Here is a 17,477-nt window from a genome sequence, read left to right on the forward strand (position 1 = left end):
TATCTATCTATCTATCTCTCTCTCTCTCTCTCTCTCTCTCTATCTAACTGCATGGTGTTCGTCGTCCCTGTAGTCAGATTTTGTAGATGTGACCCACCTGGAGTGGCCTTAATCATAATTCACAACTTATGAATGATCTGGCGTTCTGAATAACAAATGCTTTACTGATGAAGTCATTATAAATTGTGGATAGATTCTTGTAGATAAACAAATACCTCGCCCCCTTTCTATAGCTAATGTATTCTGTTAAATGTTTAATAAGTGATTCCCCCGAGGCATCTCCCACACTGAGCCATCGTCACACCCTCAGCAGGAGTGTGTGTGAGCGTAATCTGCAATATGTTCCCGCTAATGAACCTCTGTTTACACACTATATTAAAACGTGTGTGTGTGTGTGTGTGTGTGTGTGTGTGTGTGTCTCTGCAGCCTCCAGCCAAGCCCCTGCTGCCGGAGGTCAGTAAAGCTGACTACGGCAAAAACTGTGTGGTGATCGACCTCGACGAGACCCTGGTCCACAGCTCCTTCAAGGTATTTCACCACTCACACACACACACACACACACACACACACACACACACACACACACACACACACACACACACACACACACACACACACACACACACACACTTTGAGTGAACAGGCTCTCGTGGTTGTAGGCGTGTCGTGCTGTTATTCCACACCCTGAGAGGGATAATAGGATTATACAGAGATAAATCCCGGAGAAGCCGTCCTTTGCTGTAAATGTGGGCGCGGTGACATCGCAACAATTAGCATGAGGTCGAGCATCACGGAAGTAAACAGGAAAGATGTCGGTAAGCGCATTATTGCAACGGTGAAGACACTGTACGTCCAGTATTGGAAAAGCTTTAAAGAATAGCAGGACCATTGTTAGCAGGATTCCTGATATTTATAAGACAGGTGAAAAATTATAGAGCCATATTTACTCCTCTGCTGACACACCTGGTGACCCACTTCTGCTCTGCCTCACCACCAGCTGATCCTGTGTGTGTGTGTGTGTGTGTGTGTGTGTGTGTGTGTGTGTGTGTGTGTGTGTGTGTGTGTGTGTGTGTGTGTGTGTGTGTGTGTGTGTGTGTGTGTGTGTGTGTGTGTGTGTGTGTGTGTGTGTGTGTGTGTGTGTGTGTGTGTGTGTGTGTGTGTGTGTGTGTGTGTGTGTGTGTGTGTGTGTGTGTGTGTGTGTGTGTGTCCTCAGCATGAGAGGTGTGTGAGCACTGGTTTTACCGAGCAGTGAAGGGAAACTATTTGTTTATTGAAATAACTGCAGAGAAAACACATCTGCACACGACTGGGAATTAATTTGCTGCGGAAAGTAAAAGGAAGAGAACATTCTACACACACTGCACTGGACCCACCCATTACAGTCACACGCCAGCAGTACAAAGACACACACACACACACACACACACACACACACACACACACACACACACACACACACACACACACACACACACACACATGGGTGTTGCCTTGAATGACTGTGGGATGAATTTCGCAGAAGTCCTGGTTCTGATCATCTGAAGGCTTTTTATGTTCCTTCCCCTGACGGAACAAGTCACTAACTCTCACAGAAACCGTCTTTTTGATCCTTTTTGATGAAACGCGGTTGCACACTATATATTTAGCCAGTCAAAATGCATTTAGCTCAGAGATCAGTAGGAAATGGATTCCGGCGAGAGAGAGAGAGGGAAACGGAAGCGACAAGCACGTTCGCCTTTTCAGTTTCCATTCAAACGCCTGCAGGATTTCCTGTAGATTGTTTATTTCTAGATGTAATTATGAACAAAAGAATCAAAAAACGACATCTCGGATAAGACCATTAGTGCGGAGAAAGAAGCAGAACTGACAGGAGACATGTCGTAGTGCACAGATGGATGTAGACTAAACATGAGATGTTACATAACACGTCCAGTATGCTATGGAAGAAAAGATAATCCCTCGGCCTGCTTCGGGATTAGATGTAGGATGTGTGGAAATGTCCGGACATAAAGTATATGATTATAATAAAAGGAAGGGACATTTATTTCAGACTCGTCCAACCGCTGAACCAACGTTACAACATGTCTCAAGAGGCTTAAGGCTTTGTGTGTTCCGCTGTGAGCATTAAACACGGCTGGATTTCTTCCAAACAAATCCATCGAAGCACTCGTCATCTCGTAAACATCTGTATGAGATCTCTGATTCTGCGTTGACTCACTCTTGCATCACCAGAACATCTGTTGTACAGTAAAACCATTGCTCCACTGTATCGAGAAATGTGATGTGAAACAGGTGATGGGTGTCGGGTCAAAGTGTGTGTGTTCTTACAGCAAACACCCCCTCTGCTGGGCAGCACGGAACTGCAGCTGTAATGCATTATATTCACACACAGCACGACCATGAGGCATGTGGGAAGGGTTATATTCAATCACAGCTGCTTTAGAGTTTAAAAAGGCCACGCTTAAATGTACACGTTACTTTAATTCCTTCTGAAATAGCCTCATTATTCTGTGATGACACATGGTCTGATTTACATTGCATTTAGCTGACGCTTTTATCCAAAGCGACTTACAATAAGTGCGTTCGACCAGGAAGACACAACCTTGAAGAAAACAGAATCATAAGTACATCAGGTTTCATAGAGCCAAGTATTTCAAGTGCTACTCAACTGGCTTTAGATAAGCCAGCCCTTTATTAGTATATAAGTGCTTTGTTAATAGTTCTATCGCTCGAGGTGGAGTCGAGAGAGATGAGTTTTCAGTCTGCGCCGGAAGGTGTGTGAGCTTTCTGCCGTCCTGATGTCAACGGGAGCTCATTCCACCATTTTGGAGCCAGGATAGCAAACCCACGTGATTTAAAAACAACAAAAAAAAGGGACATTAGCTGTCTGTGCAAACTAACATAACAATGACAAATATAGAGATAGTATAGACAACCTTATAAATGTCCAGGAAAAATAGATGAAAACAATTAAATAATTACATGAATAAAAATGTGAAATAAATATGCCGTGGATGAGTAAATGTCATATCTACACCAAACATCTTATATATACATTTTCATTGCATTAAAAGTGTGTATTGTTAGGAATTATAAATACAGGCAGAAGATATTTATTTTAGTAACTAGACTCCAGCTAGTTAAGTCTAACTAAAGCCAAATTAGTTAGTTAGCTAATTTACTGACTATTTCTGACCCGTTTTTCGTAATTGTAAAAATAATCCAGATGCTCCGACATCTCAATGATTATACATGTTAAAGGTGGGGTAGGTCATTTTGGAGAAACCGGCTCGAGATCGCTAGAATTAGAAAATACACAGCCGGAGAAAATCTGACACTTCCTCACAGAGCCCCTCCTCCAACACACACGAACGCGCACATGAGCAATGAGGGCACGAGATAAGTTTGTGCCCCGATGGAAGGCTGACAGGCAGGTAGGCCATCCAGTTACTTTAGCCGGCTCAGATGATTGGTCGTGCTTTTTACAGCGCCACGGCTTCCACAGATGAGATATTTGTATGGATTTTTTGTCAAAGCACTTCAGATATTCATTGCTATCGGGATGTTAAGAGCATTCCATGGAATATAACAAGTGTATCTCGAGCTGGTTTCTCAAACCTCCCTACCCCACCTTTAAATTCCTACTGTAAATGCTTTTAAAGGTATGCTACGATTAGCCCTTCATGAAACATGTAACTGTTTGACCTGATGCTATTGCTGATGTGATTATGCTTCTTGCCACTGCACAAATGGCCTTCTGGATTTATATTTGAATTGTATGTTTTTTTTGTTTAATGCCTTTGTTTTATGTTGAAACTTGTTGTGTGCCGTGTTGGTCAGGACTCCCTGGAAGAAGAGATCTTGTATCTCAATGGGACATTCCTGGATAAATAAAGGATAAATAAAATAAAAAATAAATAAAGTTGTCGCTAAAGTAGTAGATTTAGATTTAGATTTAGATTTAGTAGTAGTAGTAGTAGTTTTATGCTCATATTGTCCAAACATTTGGTTTTATCTGAAAATAATAAAGCTTTTTGTGAGGGCGAGGTCGAAAAATATTCACCGTGCAACTTAGCTTTAGAGTTTTTAAAGCAGGATTGTAAATGAATAAAATATATTCTTCTTATCAGTGGATTAATTATAGTATTATTAAATTATACTTCTAGAAAATCCTCTGCTTGTTTTGTGTGCTAAAAACGATCCAAACAGGTGAGAGCAGCTTCTAAAAGACATATTTCTGAGCTTCCCGTCACATCTCTCCCTCTCTCTTCTGGATTTGACACCGGCGTGCCTCCCACCTTTTCCTTTCATCCTCGTCTTTACGCCCTCCACTCCCACAGCCCACAGCCCTCCGGCATCCATCTCCCTCCTCCACCTCTCGCACCTCTCCTCTCCCCTTTTCTGGCTTTCAAAGATGACACAAGTCGGCACTCTGTTCGTGTTCACGTCTGGCATCGTGCTCAGTTCCTCCACGGAGTCTCTTCTGGTTTCTATTCAATAACAAAGGAAAGCACATTATGTAAAACCTTCCCAGAGTATTTCACCTTTCTCTATACGTCTTTTATCAGAAATGTGGGCATGTGGTTTAGCTGTTGTCATCTGCAATCTGCCAATTCATATAATCACCGCAATAAACCGTCTTTAATTCCGTCTTAATTTATATTATGTAATTTCATATTCTGTTCTTGTACATATCATATTCGATAGAGAGGCGAAGTCCCGCCCATCTACTTCCGCCCCATGGGACCTTATTTAGGAAAAAGTATGTATTGAAGTCAATGGAGAGAGAAAACGTATCTTTCGATCCCGTTTGAATTGTGCCACAAATTACACATATGATGTTTGTCAAACTTAAAAAATAATTTCCATGTCAAAAAAGTCACAGTTTGTCGTAAAACTGTTTAAATATAAGACTATGAAAAATACGCAACTCGAAAGACTACAAATCCCAGAGTCCCGGTCCCGCATGCTGGCTCTTACGGAACCGACTAACTCCCCTTGTGTGTGCACAGCTCTCAACGCGCCCAGACTTGGAGTGATTTTCACCTCGTTTAATACTTTCCGCCTCGTTCTGAAAGAAAGGAGTGAAATGTTTCAACGTGACGGCCGTCTGGGTGTGTGGAGCGAGACGGGAGATGTAGTTCATTGAGCGGTTTCACACAAACAAAAGTGTTACTTCACAGTTTTACGACACTTTTTTTTTTTTTACTTGCACAATGATCTTTTATGTTGCTAATGCTGTTGTTGTTGTTGTTGTTGTTGTTGTTGTAAATGTCATTTTTTGTTTTGATTTCTCTTACATGACTATGCACTGCAACATTTGTTTTGTTTTTGTAATTATTTATTTGACTTGTTCGAAATAAATCAATCAATCAATCAATCAAGAATCAGAATCAAAATTATCTGTTAAATTGACAAACATCATATGTGTCATTCGTGGCACAATTCAAACGGGATCGAAAGATAATCTTTCTCTCTCCATTGACTTCAATACATACTTTTTCAGAAATAAGGTCCCATGGAGAGGAGGGAGGGACTTCGGCTTTCTATGGACATGTAGATAGACTTTTTGCACTACTTTTCATCTTGTATTTTATTATATATGTTGCGTTGTTGGAGGAGCTCAGGTCAGAAGCATTTCATTGCCATTTCTACACTGTAGCTTTAATAACACCGTTGAATCTTGAATCTTAGCGGTTTCCCTGGCAAATTGTGCTATTTAGACAATGTTTGAGTCCTTTCTCCTTGTCTTGTCTTCCCGCAGCCCATCAGCAATGCCGACTTCATCGTCCCGGTGGAGATTGATGGCACCGTTCATCAGGTACAGTAATGCTGCTCAGATAGGAAGGACTCCCAGAAGTGGACCTAAATAAAACAACATGTATTACTTTCTCCCCTGGAAGCTGTGGCTCCATTTTATTCCCTTTACTATTTTATTATTCTCTCTTATCTAACCGCTAAGAAAGAAGAATTGGGACAGCTCAACACTCCTCTGAGTGTATTAAATGTATTCTCTGTGTCTTCGCTCGCTGTACAGACAGATACATGTCAGTAAAGAAGAAACAGAGGCACCTGTTTTAAGGTGCATTTCCTGCGTCTAGACCGTAGCTGTGACCGGGTTCAAGTAATCCAGGATAGGCTTTCTCTATCTGTTTCGGCCTATTCTTGATTACTTGCACTTGGGGGCAGCAGCTAACCGCTTGAGACCCACTGAAGAGGACGAAGACGAGCAGAAACAGCAGATATGATCGAGTAGAAATGTGTGTGTGGTTCGGTATTGTTTGAAAAATGTTTTATCCTCTCATGCCGGTCCGATTCTTGCATGTGTCTCACTTTCAAAGTCTATACATTTACAGGACTTTTTGCTGCGGATATGACTGCACACAGTTCTTTTATTCCCCTTAGCAACAGTCTGTTCTCCCTTAGCAACGAGCTGTTCTCCCTAGCAACGGTCTGTTAGCGAAAAGTGACAACCTCTGGAATGTCCGAATTGACCAATCAGAATTGAGTAAGGGCTGTAATCATAACTTGTTGCTAGCATACCCCGCTGTCCCAAAGCCTAGCTATGTTTCCATTCTTATTATTAATGTAAATTATGCTTTATTGTGTTGAGGAAGTCAAACTCTGTTAGACTGCCAACATTTTTAACTTCATAAGGGTCGAAACATGGAATGTAATTAGTTCAAAAAAGTATTATAAACCATAAATAACAGCTTTTCCCATTAAGTATACTGGGAATCAGTTCATGAGCACTCGGGTGAGACTGATTGGGTAATCTTTCCTGACATGTGATTGTTCTCGGTAATCAACAGTTGTGTTGTGTTTGTGTTCACTTGTGTCTCTGTTCCAGGTGTACGTGCTGAAGAGGCCGCACGTGGACGAGTTCCTCCAGAAGATGGGGGATCTCTTTGAATGCGTCCTCTTCACAGCGAGCTTAGCCAAGGTTCGTGTCGTGGCTTCCTTCCTTGTTTTTCTATCAAGCCACGAGACGCCTTAAACAGACATTTTAAAATGGTTTTATTTCCTTTATATTACTTAAAAGAGTTGCTTGGCCTCCGATGGTTTTTAGATGATGTAAAATAACAAACGTTTACACATGCAACAAAGAAAATAAGGCTTATATAACTTAACGGGTAATTGAACGGTTAAAAACTGTATCTCTACGGCGACTTTCTGACAGGTTGCCCGTCACTGTCACTTTAGAGCAGGGGTTCTCAAACTTTTTCATACCAAGGACCACTTAACCAATAAAAAAATCACTCGCGGACCACCTAACTCCACAAATATCCAAAAACACATCGTTTTTTACAAATCGCCTGAAAATGGTACAAACAAGTGGCAACATGTGTGATGAAGGTGTTGCGCTGGGCTATATCATGCAATCGAAAGTGAAACTTAAGCTCGCTCCATTGCGGAGATATTCCCGCGAGAGTGCGGAAAACTTAAATTAATTAATTTATTTCAAATGTGAAATGTTACCAATATACTCACGGACCACTAGGGGGCGCGACGGACCACCAGTGGTCCGCGGACCACACTTTGAGAAGCACTGCTTTAGAGGAGGCGCCGTGGGAATTGTAGTCTTTTATAGTGTGTTGACTACAGACGTCACAATTAGGTGGCCTTTCTTATTCAAACTAAATACTGGCTCGTTTGTTTCACACCTAAGATGACGAAGAGCTTTACACAGATCGTATTAACCTGATGTTCTCTGTTCTCCTGTCAGTACGCTGACCCTGTGGCGGACCTGCTGGATCAGTGGGGAGTGTTTCGCACCCGGCTCTTCAGGGAATCCTGTGTTTTCCACAGAGGAAACTACGTCAAAGACCTTAGCCGGCTGGGCCGAGAGATCAGCAAAGTCATCATCGTAGACAACTCACCGGCCTCCTACATCTTCCACCCTGAGAACGCAGTGAGTGAAACTCCTGTGGTTACTTCTGGAGCATAGTGACATCACTGTGTAACACTTCTATTGCCAACGCTCCAACACATTGCACGTGATTGGCTAAGGGGTGGGACATCTCTAAGCGGTTGACCAATCACAACAGAGACAATCAGAGCAGACTGGGCTCTGGTTTCAGACAGAGGGTGAAAAGAGGTGCTGCAGCTAAAAGAAAGAGATTTTTTTAAAGGTGGGGTTTGTAATTTATTTCAGAAACACTTTTTGTTATATTCCATGGAATGCTCTTAACGTCCCGATAGCAATGAATATATCAAATGCTTTGACAATAAATACGTACAAAAATGTAATCTGTGGAAGCCGTAGCGCTGTAAAAAGCACGACCAATACCTGCCTGCAGGGGCGCCGCCAGGGATTTTGGGCCCCATGAAAAGATATCACATTGGACCCCACCACCAGGCCCAGGCCACGCCAACCAAGCACAATGCTGTAACCACACCTCCAGAACCCAACCCACTCATTTATGCTTTAAATAACTCTACCTGTAGGCTTGCATCTATCTTGTGGTCCAATACTAACCGCACAATATTTACTGACACTGAGCGGTGAACATATAACACTGTGCAGACGTGCCACATTCTGCTGCAGTAGAATTCACTATTTGATATAACACTAACATTCCTGACAATAGACCTCAATAGTCATCTTTTATGGTGTACATGCCTTGATTTTACATTCATAAATCTAAATAAATATAACTTAAATATACATGACCTCTTGAATTAAAATAAAGTGAACATTAACACCAATATTATCATTTATAAAATGCTATAACAAAAAAAATAACATAAGCAGCAGATTTTTTTATTAAATATCCATACCACAAAACAAGCGGGTATTAAAGTGTAAACGGACAACAAAACGGAAATGGAAATGAAAATGAAAAGGCCTGATGGTGGCGCTAAATTAGAGCCTATTACCTGTTCTCAGTCTTTTTCTCATCATGCATCTTGTGTGTAGTGATCCAATATCGTTACCATAGCCTCGCCCTTTAACAGTTATCACGAGCCCTGGCTCAGCCTTACTCACCAAGAGCCCAGCGCAGAGCCTTCTTACAGGCAAAGTCACTGATCAAGTCCTTGAAGTCCAGCTTTCTAGCCAACTGGCTTTCAATGGACAGCATGGCAAGACTGCAAAGCATTATGGGGGGATAGGGCTGTGGAGCCTAACGATAGATCTGTTGGTCCTGGCACCAGGAGAGGGACAACTGGTTTAGTATGAATAGCTGCTAAAAATCGACCTGCATTTACTAAATGTCAGCTAAAAGAGGAGTGAAAAAAAAACAGACGGTTGCTTGTTCTTTGCACAGCATGAAAGAAAGGCCAAATGAATGGGCTGTGATTTTAGTATTTTTAAGCAGAGGTCAATCATTTGTACGGCCCTCGGAGGATGTGGAAAAAATTGAAATGGCCCTCGAGAGGAAAAAGGTTCCCCACCCCTGCACTACATACTAATATGAACCTGAGAATTAGCATAATATGCCCTCTTCTAAGTTGGCTAATGTTGGTGAATCCTTGTATCTGCGTGTCGTTGTCAGTTTTATTCAGAACTGTTGTTTTAGGAACAGCTTGGAGCCGCAGGCGGTGTTCCCAGTTTCATGAGATTCCTCTCCTCTGTGGGGAAGTTTCTCAGTGGAGCTGCTGCCACTCTTCGTGCCTTTGATGCAGTTTCCTCGTTAATTATGTACCCAAAACTCGCACCATCTCCTCACCTATAAAGCAGCAGCTGAGTTTATTCCCTTCAAACTAATAAAACGTGTGTTCCTCTCCGCAGGTCCCAGTGCAGTCGTGGTTTGACGACTTGACGGACACGGAGCTGCTGGACCTGATCCCTCAGTTTGAGGGTTTAGCAAAGGAGGAGGACGTTTACAGTTTGTTACAGAGCGTGAGGAACAGGTAGCAGACGGCAGATCTAGCTGGACTTTCAATCCTCGGCTGCTCTCCTCTTACTGTGGCTCTGAATCTGAGGACTTCATGCACTGAAATCAAGACACAGCCGCTGTAGGGAGTCTCTCCATCTCTGGATCCTTTGTACAGGACTGACAAAAGATGATATCACTGTATGTACATACTATATGTTTCTAAGCAAGACATGCATAAAGTAATTTTTCTATCAGATCGCGGAGGTTTTACTATCCGGTCAAGTAATATTTTAGTTACCAAAAATTAGACGGAACCAAGAGTTTTTGTTGGATGGGTGACCTTTTTTTGTGTTTGTGTTGAGCCGTGCTATGCAGGCCGTTGTTTCTCGTCTGACCTTTCATTCAAACTGTGATTTATCTTCTCTTACAGAATGAAGTGCCTTCATTACTGTGCTGGTTTTGTTGTGTCAGGTGATGGGGTGCACATTTTTATGCTGCGTATTTACTCAAGTCTCCAATTGCGTATTAGCTAAATCTTGAATTGAAAATAAGTCTTTGTTAATTGTCATTTAATTTGAGAAAAAAATAAGAAATTGGAGAAATGTATAGCCTGTTAGAGCTCTTTGAGTTTAGTGGCATTGAATTGTTAAATTTACCAAAGATTTCTACAATTCAATGTGATTTATGACTGAATGACGTCATTTGATTCTTGACAGTGACTGTAAATTGAAAAAATTAACCTTGAAAAAAAAACGTTGTGACATCACCGTCCAACAATACATGTAAAACGTTGAGGAAAATATAAGAATTAGCTTAGAATAAATTAAATTCTATTTATTGGGGTAAACGAGGGTTCGGGGCATTGTAAAGACTGCTGTTGAAATCGTACTGTACAACATTATTAAAGTTGCAAGTTTGCACAATCTCAGTTTGGTGTAATGACTTATCAACCTTACAGTTGCAATATTTATATGGTTGTATCGACATGACTAAATGTAAATTGTGAAATGAATGCAGCTCCAGCTCGATGCATACAAAAGAAAAACAACTATTCTCTAACAATTTTGACCAATTTTAAAGAGATAATATATCAATGTTGTGTTTACGGGCTTGTTTCTGCTGCCCCCTAGTGGCTAGAAAATCAGATGAATATTAAGGGACGTTTTTCTTTTCTGTTTAAAATATATTTTGTGATTCTAAGGGTGCTTTTATTTAAGATACAGTGTTGAAAGGGGAAAATAGAGGGTACAAAAACCTATAAAACCCATATAGGACCCCTTTAAATTGTGAAAATGTACTGTAATGTAAAACAATTCAACAGATGCTACAGAACGGCTAACTTGCATTGTTAAGTTCAATGTGTGTTATTATACATGGCGCATTTAAGGCCTTTTAATCAAGAAGACACTACTTCAACAAAGGGGCGAGCTTCTTTGTCTGCAATGATCTGCAGATGTGTTTATTGTATGAATATGAACTGGTTAATGAGCAACCAAGAGGCGCTAAGCAGCATGTGATATCTTGATGTGAACTTTTAGCTTCCGCTTACGTCGCAGCGACTTTAACTGCAGCAGTGGATTAGGCATTACAGAGCCTTGTCCTTCTCCTGTGGAGGTTTTATTTCTCTTTTCCCCAGATATGTGGGGACTAAAGTTCACCACGTCGTTGAAATGATCATATTGTCATAATGGAGCCCAGGTTTGGATCTAAAATTGAAAATCCGTGGTCGAAGGTAAGAGAAACTTTAACCAGCAGTTACGTAACAATCTGATTGTTTTTCTAGATTCCCTGGTAGAGATGTGTGTATATATCATCCATGACGCTTACTGCAACAGAAGAAGACATTTTTTTACCTGTCTGTTTCAAGGTTATCCTTCTCTGTAAAAGCAACCAACCCACAATGCATTTGTCTTTACCTACAATTAAGTGTTTGACTACACATCCACACTCTGCAAACACTCGTCTTCACGTCCAATTCTACACATCACTTTGGATACAGCGCAACCCCACTTTCAGCAAACATATTGAAAAACAAAAGCTGCCGATGCCTCGTCTGTTCGGAGATCAAATCCCTGAACGAAACCTTCAAGTCCAGCGTTGCTCCTCCAGTGACCGAGTGAGAGGGAGAGACTTATCCACAGAAAGCCTCTGATGCCTTTCCAACAGCACAAGGACATGCTTGAGTCCAATTCCCCCATCTGCTAGTTGTAACCGTTGTGAAATGCATAATTGGTGTCATGCGGCTCCTGATATGCACACTGAGCTGAGAGGGACGTAATCACAGCTACTATGTGACTACAACACAGTCAGAAGAGAGAGGCTTGAGTCCTTCTCCGTTCATCCTGCTAGTAATCCAACATTTTATAAAACGTGACGGTAATCTGATTTATTTTATGACCTCTAAGAGAATACAGTTACCTTTTTTTTGTATCCTGATAACTAGAGATGTTAAAGTGCACACATCCTTTACTCAAGTAGAAGTACAGATACTCGTGTTTAAAAATACTCTGGTGAAAGTAGAAGTACTGACTAAACTTCTTTACTCAAGCAAAAGTAAACTTCGAAATGTACTTCAGTAAAAAGTACCCATAGCTAGCAGCTGTTTTAAAGAGTACCTGACCTCCCTTTATATTAATAGAACAATAATGTCATTGTTAGCTAATGAATGTTTCCATGCTGAACAACGGCAACATGACAACGTTTCCATTGGTCCCTCTTCTTTAGAGAAGACCAGGAAGTGATGGATACACGGATCGTGTTCCAATCAATAGGCACGCAGTGACTCTAAAGAATAATGATCACGCACCAACACACATTCAGACTAAAGGAACCAGCTGTTTGGGACATGAGAGAAGTAGAAAGTACAGGTATTTGGGTTCAACATGTAAGAAGTAGAAAGTACAGGTATTCGGGTTCAACATGTAAGAAGTAGAAAGTACAGGTATTTGAGTTCAACATGTGAGAAGTAGAAAGTATAGGTATTTGAGTTCAACATGTTAGAAGTAGAAAGTACAGGTATTTGGGTTCAACATGTAAGAAGTAGAAAGTACAGGTATTTGAGTTCAACATGTAAGAAGTAGAAAGTACAGGTATTTGAGTTCAACATGTAAGAAGTAGAAAGTACAGGTATTTGAGTTCAACATGTGAGAAGTAGAAAGTATAGGTATTTGAGTTCAACATGTTAGAAGTAGAAAGTACAGGTATTTATGTTCAACATGTAAGAAGTAGAAAGTACAGGTATTAGAGTTCAACATGTAAGAAGTAGAAAGTACAGGTATTTGAGTTCAACATGTAAGAAGTAGAAAGTACAGGTATTTGGGTTCAACATGTAAGAAGTAGAAAGTACAGGTATTTGTGTTCAACATGTAAGAAGTAGAAAGTACAGGTATTTGAGTTCAACATGTTAGAAGTAGAAAGTACAGGTATTTGGGTTCAACATGTAAGAAGTAGAAAGTACAGGTATTTGAGTTCAACATGTAAGAAGTAGAAAGTACAGGTATTTGAGTTCAACATGAGAGAAGTAGAAAGTACAGGTATTTGGGTTCAACATGTAAGAAGTAGAAAGTACAGGTATTTGAGTTCAACATGTGAGAAGTAGAAAGTACAGGTATTAATGTTCAACATGTGAGAAGTAGAAAGTACAGGTATTAGAGTTCAACATGTAAGAAGTAGAAAATACAGGTATTAGTGTTCAACATGTAAGAAGTATAAAGTACAGGTATTTGAGTTCAACATGTGAGAAGTAGAAAGTACAGGTATTTGAGTTCAACATGTAAGAAGTAGAAAGTACAGGTATTAATGTTCAACATGTGAGAAGTAGAAAGTACAGGTATTAGTGTTCAACATGTAAGAAGTAGAAAGTACAGGTATTAATGTTCAACATGTGAGAAGTAGAAAGTACAGGTATTAGTGTTCAACATGTAAGAAGTAGAAAGTACAGGTATTAATGTTCAACATGTGAGAAGTAGAAAGTACAGGTATTTGAGTTCAACATGTAAGAAGTAGAAAGTACAGGTATTTGAGTTCAACATGTGAGAAGTAGAAAGTACAGGTATTTGAGTTCAACATGTAAGAAGTAGAAAGTACAGGTATTAATGTTCAACATGTGAGAAGTAGAAAGTACAGGTATTAGTGTTCAACATGTAAGAAGTAGAAAGTACAGGTATTAATGTTCAACATGTGAGAAGTAGAAAGTACAGGTATTAGTGTTCAACATGTGAGAAGTAGAAAGTACAGGTATTTGAGTTCAACATGTGAGAAGTAGAAAGTACAGGTATTTGTGTTCAACATGTAAGAAGTATAAAGTACAGGTATTAGTGTTCAACATGTAAGAAGTAGAAAGTACAGGTATTAGTGTTCAACATGTGAGAAGTAGAAAGTACAGGTATTTGAGTTCAACATGTAAGAAGTAGAAAGTACAGGTATTTGTGTTCAACATGTGAGAAGTAGAAAGTACAGGTATTTGAGTTCAACATGTGAGAAGTAGAAAGTACAGGTATTTGTGTTCAACATGTAAGAAGTAGAAAGTACAGGTATTTGTGTTAAAAAAGTAAAAAGTTGTCAGAAGTGTAAAGGAGTAAAGTACTGATACCAGAAAAATGTACTTAAATACAGTAACAAAGTATTTGTACTCCACTACTTCCCACCTCTGCTGATAACCTAATCCTGTTACATGTCATCAATCAATCAATGTTTATTTATAGCCCAATATCACAAATGTTACATTTGTCTCAGTGGTCTTCACAGTGTGTACAGAATATCAGTATGACAATACGACACCCTCATCCATTACTCCCAAGTCAGTTTCTCCTTTTAGAAATACCTTTTTTTAGAGGAGGGGCGATGCACGGAGAGGCGTATTTAAGGTTGTTGTACTGTAAATATTGAGGCAGGTGTGTTCTAACCTGGGTGTGGAAACAAATAGAGTCAGCCCTCTGTGACACACGCACTCAGCTCTCACACAGAAGGGGGAAGCCAGCTGTACTTCACTGCACAAAGTCACTAATTCACCTGTAACCTTGTAGGAGAGGCCTTCGCTCCGCCAGACGCAACACAAGGTAAGATCCCAACCCATCTTTTGTTGAGATAATATCTTTAAAACGGGCCTTAAGCAGTGTTTTTTAAACCCTACCTACATCGTGACATTAGCACACATTGAGAGGAATAACAAAGCCCATTGTGTCGAGTGAATACACACGGGGGTTAATTGAAGAGGAACCAGTCTTTCTTGTCGCAGTAATGGAAGCCGGTCTTCATTTCATCTTTCATATACAGCATGTTGACCTGGATCATGTTGCACAGCACAATGGAGAAGCCACAGACGAAATATCGAACAACTAGCATAAACAGCTGTTCAGTCAAGAACTGATTGGTTAAATGAAATAAATCAATTAAGGGAACACCGAGATATCAAAATGAACATATTATAACATTGAGATAGTAAACTAAGTAATAAAAGTCAGTATTTATAGTAGGTTTGCTTTGAATATTAAGTATTTTATGCGTACAGATTTGTTTTAATGTGTGGACAGAGTTGGAAGTATCCTCTAGTTAAGTAAAAGTATACATTCTTTGGTCTTAAAATACTCCATTACAATTAAAAGTCGTAAATTATTAAATATTATCAAGTCATAACTAAGTACCTAATTATGCACAATGGCTCTTTTCAAAGTAGTATCTTATTATAGAATATGATATTATTGTGTTTTAATCGCTTAAAAATCACTTCCAAGTTCGTCAATTTTTAGCCCATTTTAGATTTTCTTTTAAATACCGGGTATATAAGAAGTACATTTCCCCTCGTGTAGAGAAGTCATGGGTGTGTCCTGCTCCAGAGAACAAAAGGAAATGGTCACCAGATATTTGTGCCGGTCAATGAGCAACTGCCATTATCATTTCAAATCTCATTTGATCAATTTGAACCGGATTAAGTGTAGTAATAAACATGTGATGTGTTGTAGTAGAGATTTAGCCTCTGCTGTTAATGCGACATAATCTTGCTTTAAAACTGTAACTCTTATATTAGGTGAGATATCGTAGTATGCCGAGCCCTATCACGTTATGAAATGCGTCACCCTTTATCTGATTCCCTGACATCCAGAGGCTTGATAATATTAATGAAGGGTGTGGTTAACATCCTGCTTCCTGACCTGTAGCACCTCACACAACCTCCATCAATCACCACTCAGTTATTTTTGGAGCAGATATTATATTTGCCAATGAATTATAGCTTTCTCTTAGGAATAACTCCCACATCTATTTGCACAGCATGTATGGATGTTTGTATTCGTGATATGTAGCCGGTAGCATTTCACGAGCCTGTTTCCATACAGCGTTTCACCCCCAAGCCCTCTGTATATTCTCAGCTCGGATGGAGACGTTAGTTTATCAGTGCTGTTGTTCCTCATATCTGAGTCAAGAGGCGCTGATTGCAGAACGTGTATCATGCTGAGGCGCCAGGCTGACACTCAGTAGGAGGATTAGAGGTGTTTCCTCTGTGCGGTCCAATCTGAAAGGCTTCACTCGTCACTGAGAGACATCTGTTTCCAGTGAAAAGAGAGGGAACGGATTAGCAATTAGAAGGATTCAAAACGTATATTTTTCTGTTGTAGTAGTTTCGAGCACTTGTTATTGAATATGTGTTTCTGTTGAAAGTTCTTACACATACTTACGGCTTAAAATCTTTTGAAAATCCTGCACTTTTTGAGCATTTCACAGGGCATCTTTTAAATTATTTCCTTAACTAACTGTATACCTAGCCAGCACCACAGGGCAGACAACGTTTTACAAATTAAAATATTGAAGCGTTGGGCAGCTAAAGAACAAAATATTTCCCTTGGAAGGAGACCTAAATTAGTACGAATATACTATTATATGTTTAAAGTTTCTCTATAGCTTTTACTTATATCTTACTTACCTTAAATCTGTTGTATTGCATATATCACCTGTACAAATGTATATTTCTAGTTTGGAAAACATTAGCACGCATTTAGAGGAACAACAAAGCGCACTGTGTGTTGAGACAATGCAGGTTAATTATAGTGGAACTAGTCGTTCCTGTTGCAGCAACGGAAGCAGGTCTTGTCCCGGCCCGTCCACACGGCAGCTTCGACAGCTTCAAAAGCGGTTTCCAGCGCTTCTGCCCATTCACTTTGAATGGGGTGACGTCACTTTTCGCCGAACTGCATTGTGGGAAGCAGAGCGGAGCTTTCCTGGCGTTTCAGGCTGCAAAAGTTGAGCAATGTTCAACTTTTGAAGCTTCTGAAGCTTTCGGTGGAAGCGTCAGCCAATCAAATCATATGCCAGTACAAGCTCTAGCCAATCAAACCGCTGCTTGTGTGTCAGAGGCGGGAGATTCATGTTGTTGGTCGAGCTTCAGACACGCCGAGCTCCAAGCTTTTTTTTAAGCTGGAGTATGGACGGACGTCATGGTACGTCCACACGGCAGCGTCGGTGCTTCAACGGAGACGCTTCCCATTCACTTTGAATGGGGTGACGTCACGCTTTGCCGAACTGCGTTGTGGTTCCGTTCCGTCGTGTCGCTTTGCCTCCGTCGCTCGCTTCGAAAGTTGAGAAAAGTTCAACTTTTCAAGCATCAACGGAAGCGCCAGCCAATCAAATCATATGCCAGTACAAGCACTAGCCAATCAAACCGTG

At 40.4% G+C, this 17,477-nt stretch overlaps 2 protein-coding genes across 2 annotated transcripts in view; both read left to right on the forward strand.

Moving 5' to 3' along the window:
* Window positions 1–426: 426 nt before the first annotated feature.
* Window positions 427–10,744, forward strand: LOC117441937 (CTD small phosphatase-like protein; the record flags this gene model as incomplete). Its single annotated transcript, XM_034077945.1, has 5 exons — window positions 427–528; window positions 5,765–5,821; window positions 6,851–6,943; window positions 7,727–7,912; window positions 9,734–10,744. Coding segments are annotated over 5 exons (564 nt in total), but the record flags the coding sequence as incomplete, so codon positions are not given.
* A 615-nt stretch (window positions 10,745–11,359) lies between these two features.
* The window catches only part of LOC117441938 (villin-1-like), a gene marked incomplete at its 3' end in the record, with an annotated part of 9,766 nt that continues 3,648 nt past the window's right edge, over window positions 11,360–17,477 (forward strand). Inside the window, exons 1-2 of the mRNA XM_034077946.1 lie at window positions 11,360–11,553; window positions 14,846–14,878. Of these exons, the coding sequence (XP_033933837.1) occupies window positions 11,509–11,553; window positions 14,846–14,878 (78 nt within the window). The remainder of the gene's footprint in view (window positions 11,554–14,845; window positions 14,879–17,477) is intronic.

Source organism: Pseudochaenichthys georgianus, unplaced genomic scaffold (genome assembly GCF_902827115.2).
Source record: "Pseudochaenichthys georgianus unplaced genomic scaffold, fPseGeo1.2 scaffold_2201_arrow_ctg1, whole genome shotgun sequence".
NCBI lineage: Eukaryota > Metazoa > Chordata > Actinopteri > Perciformes > Channichthyidae > Pseudochaenichthys > Pseudochaenichthys georgianus.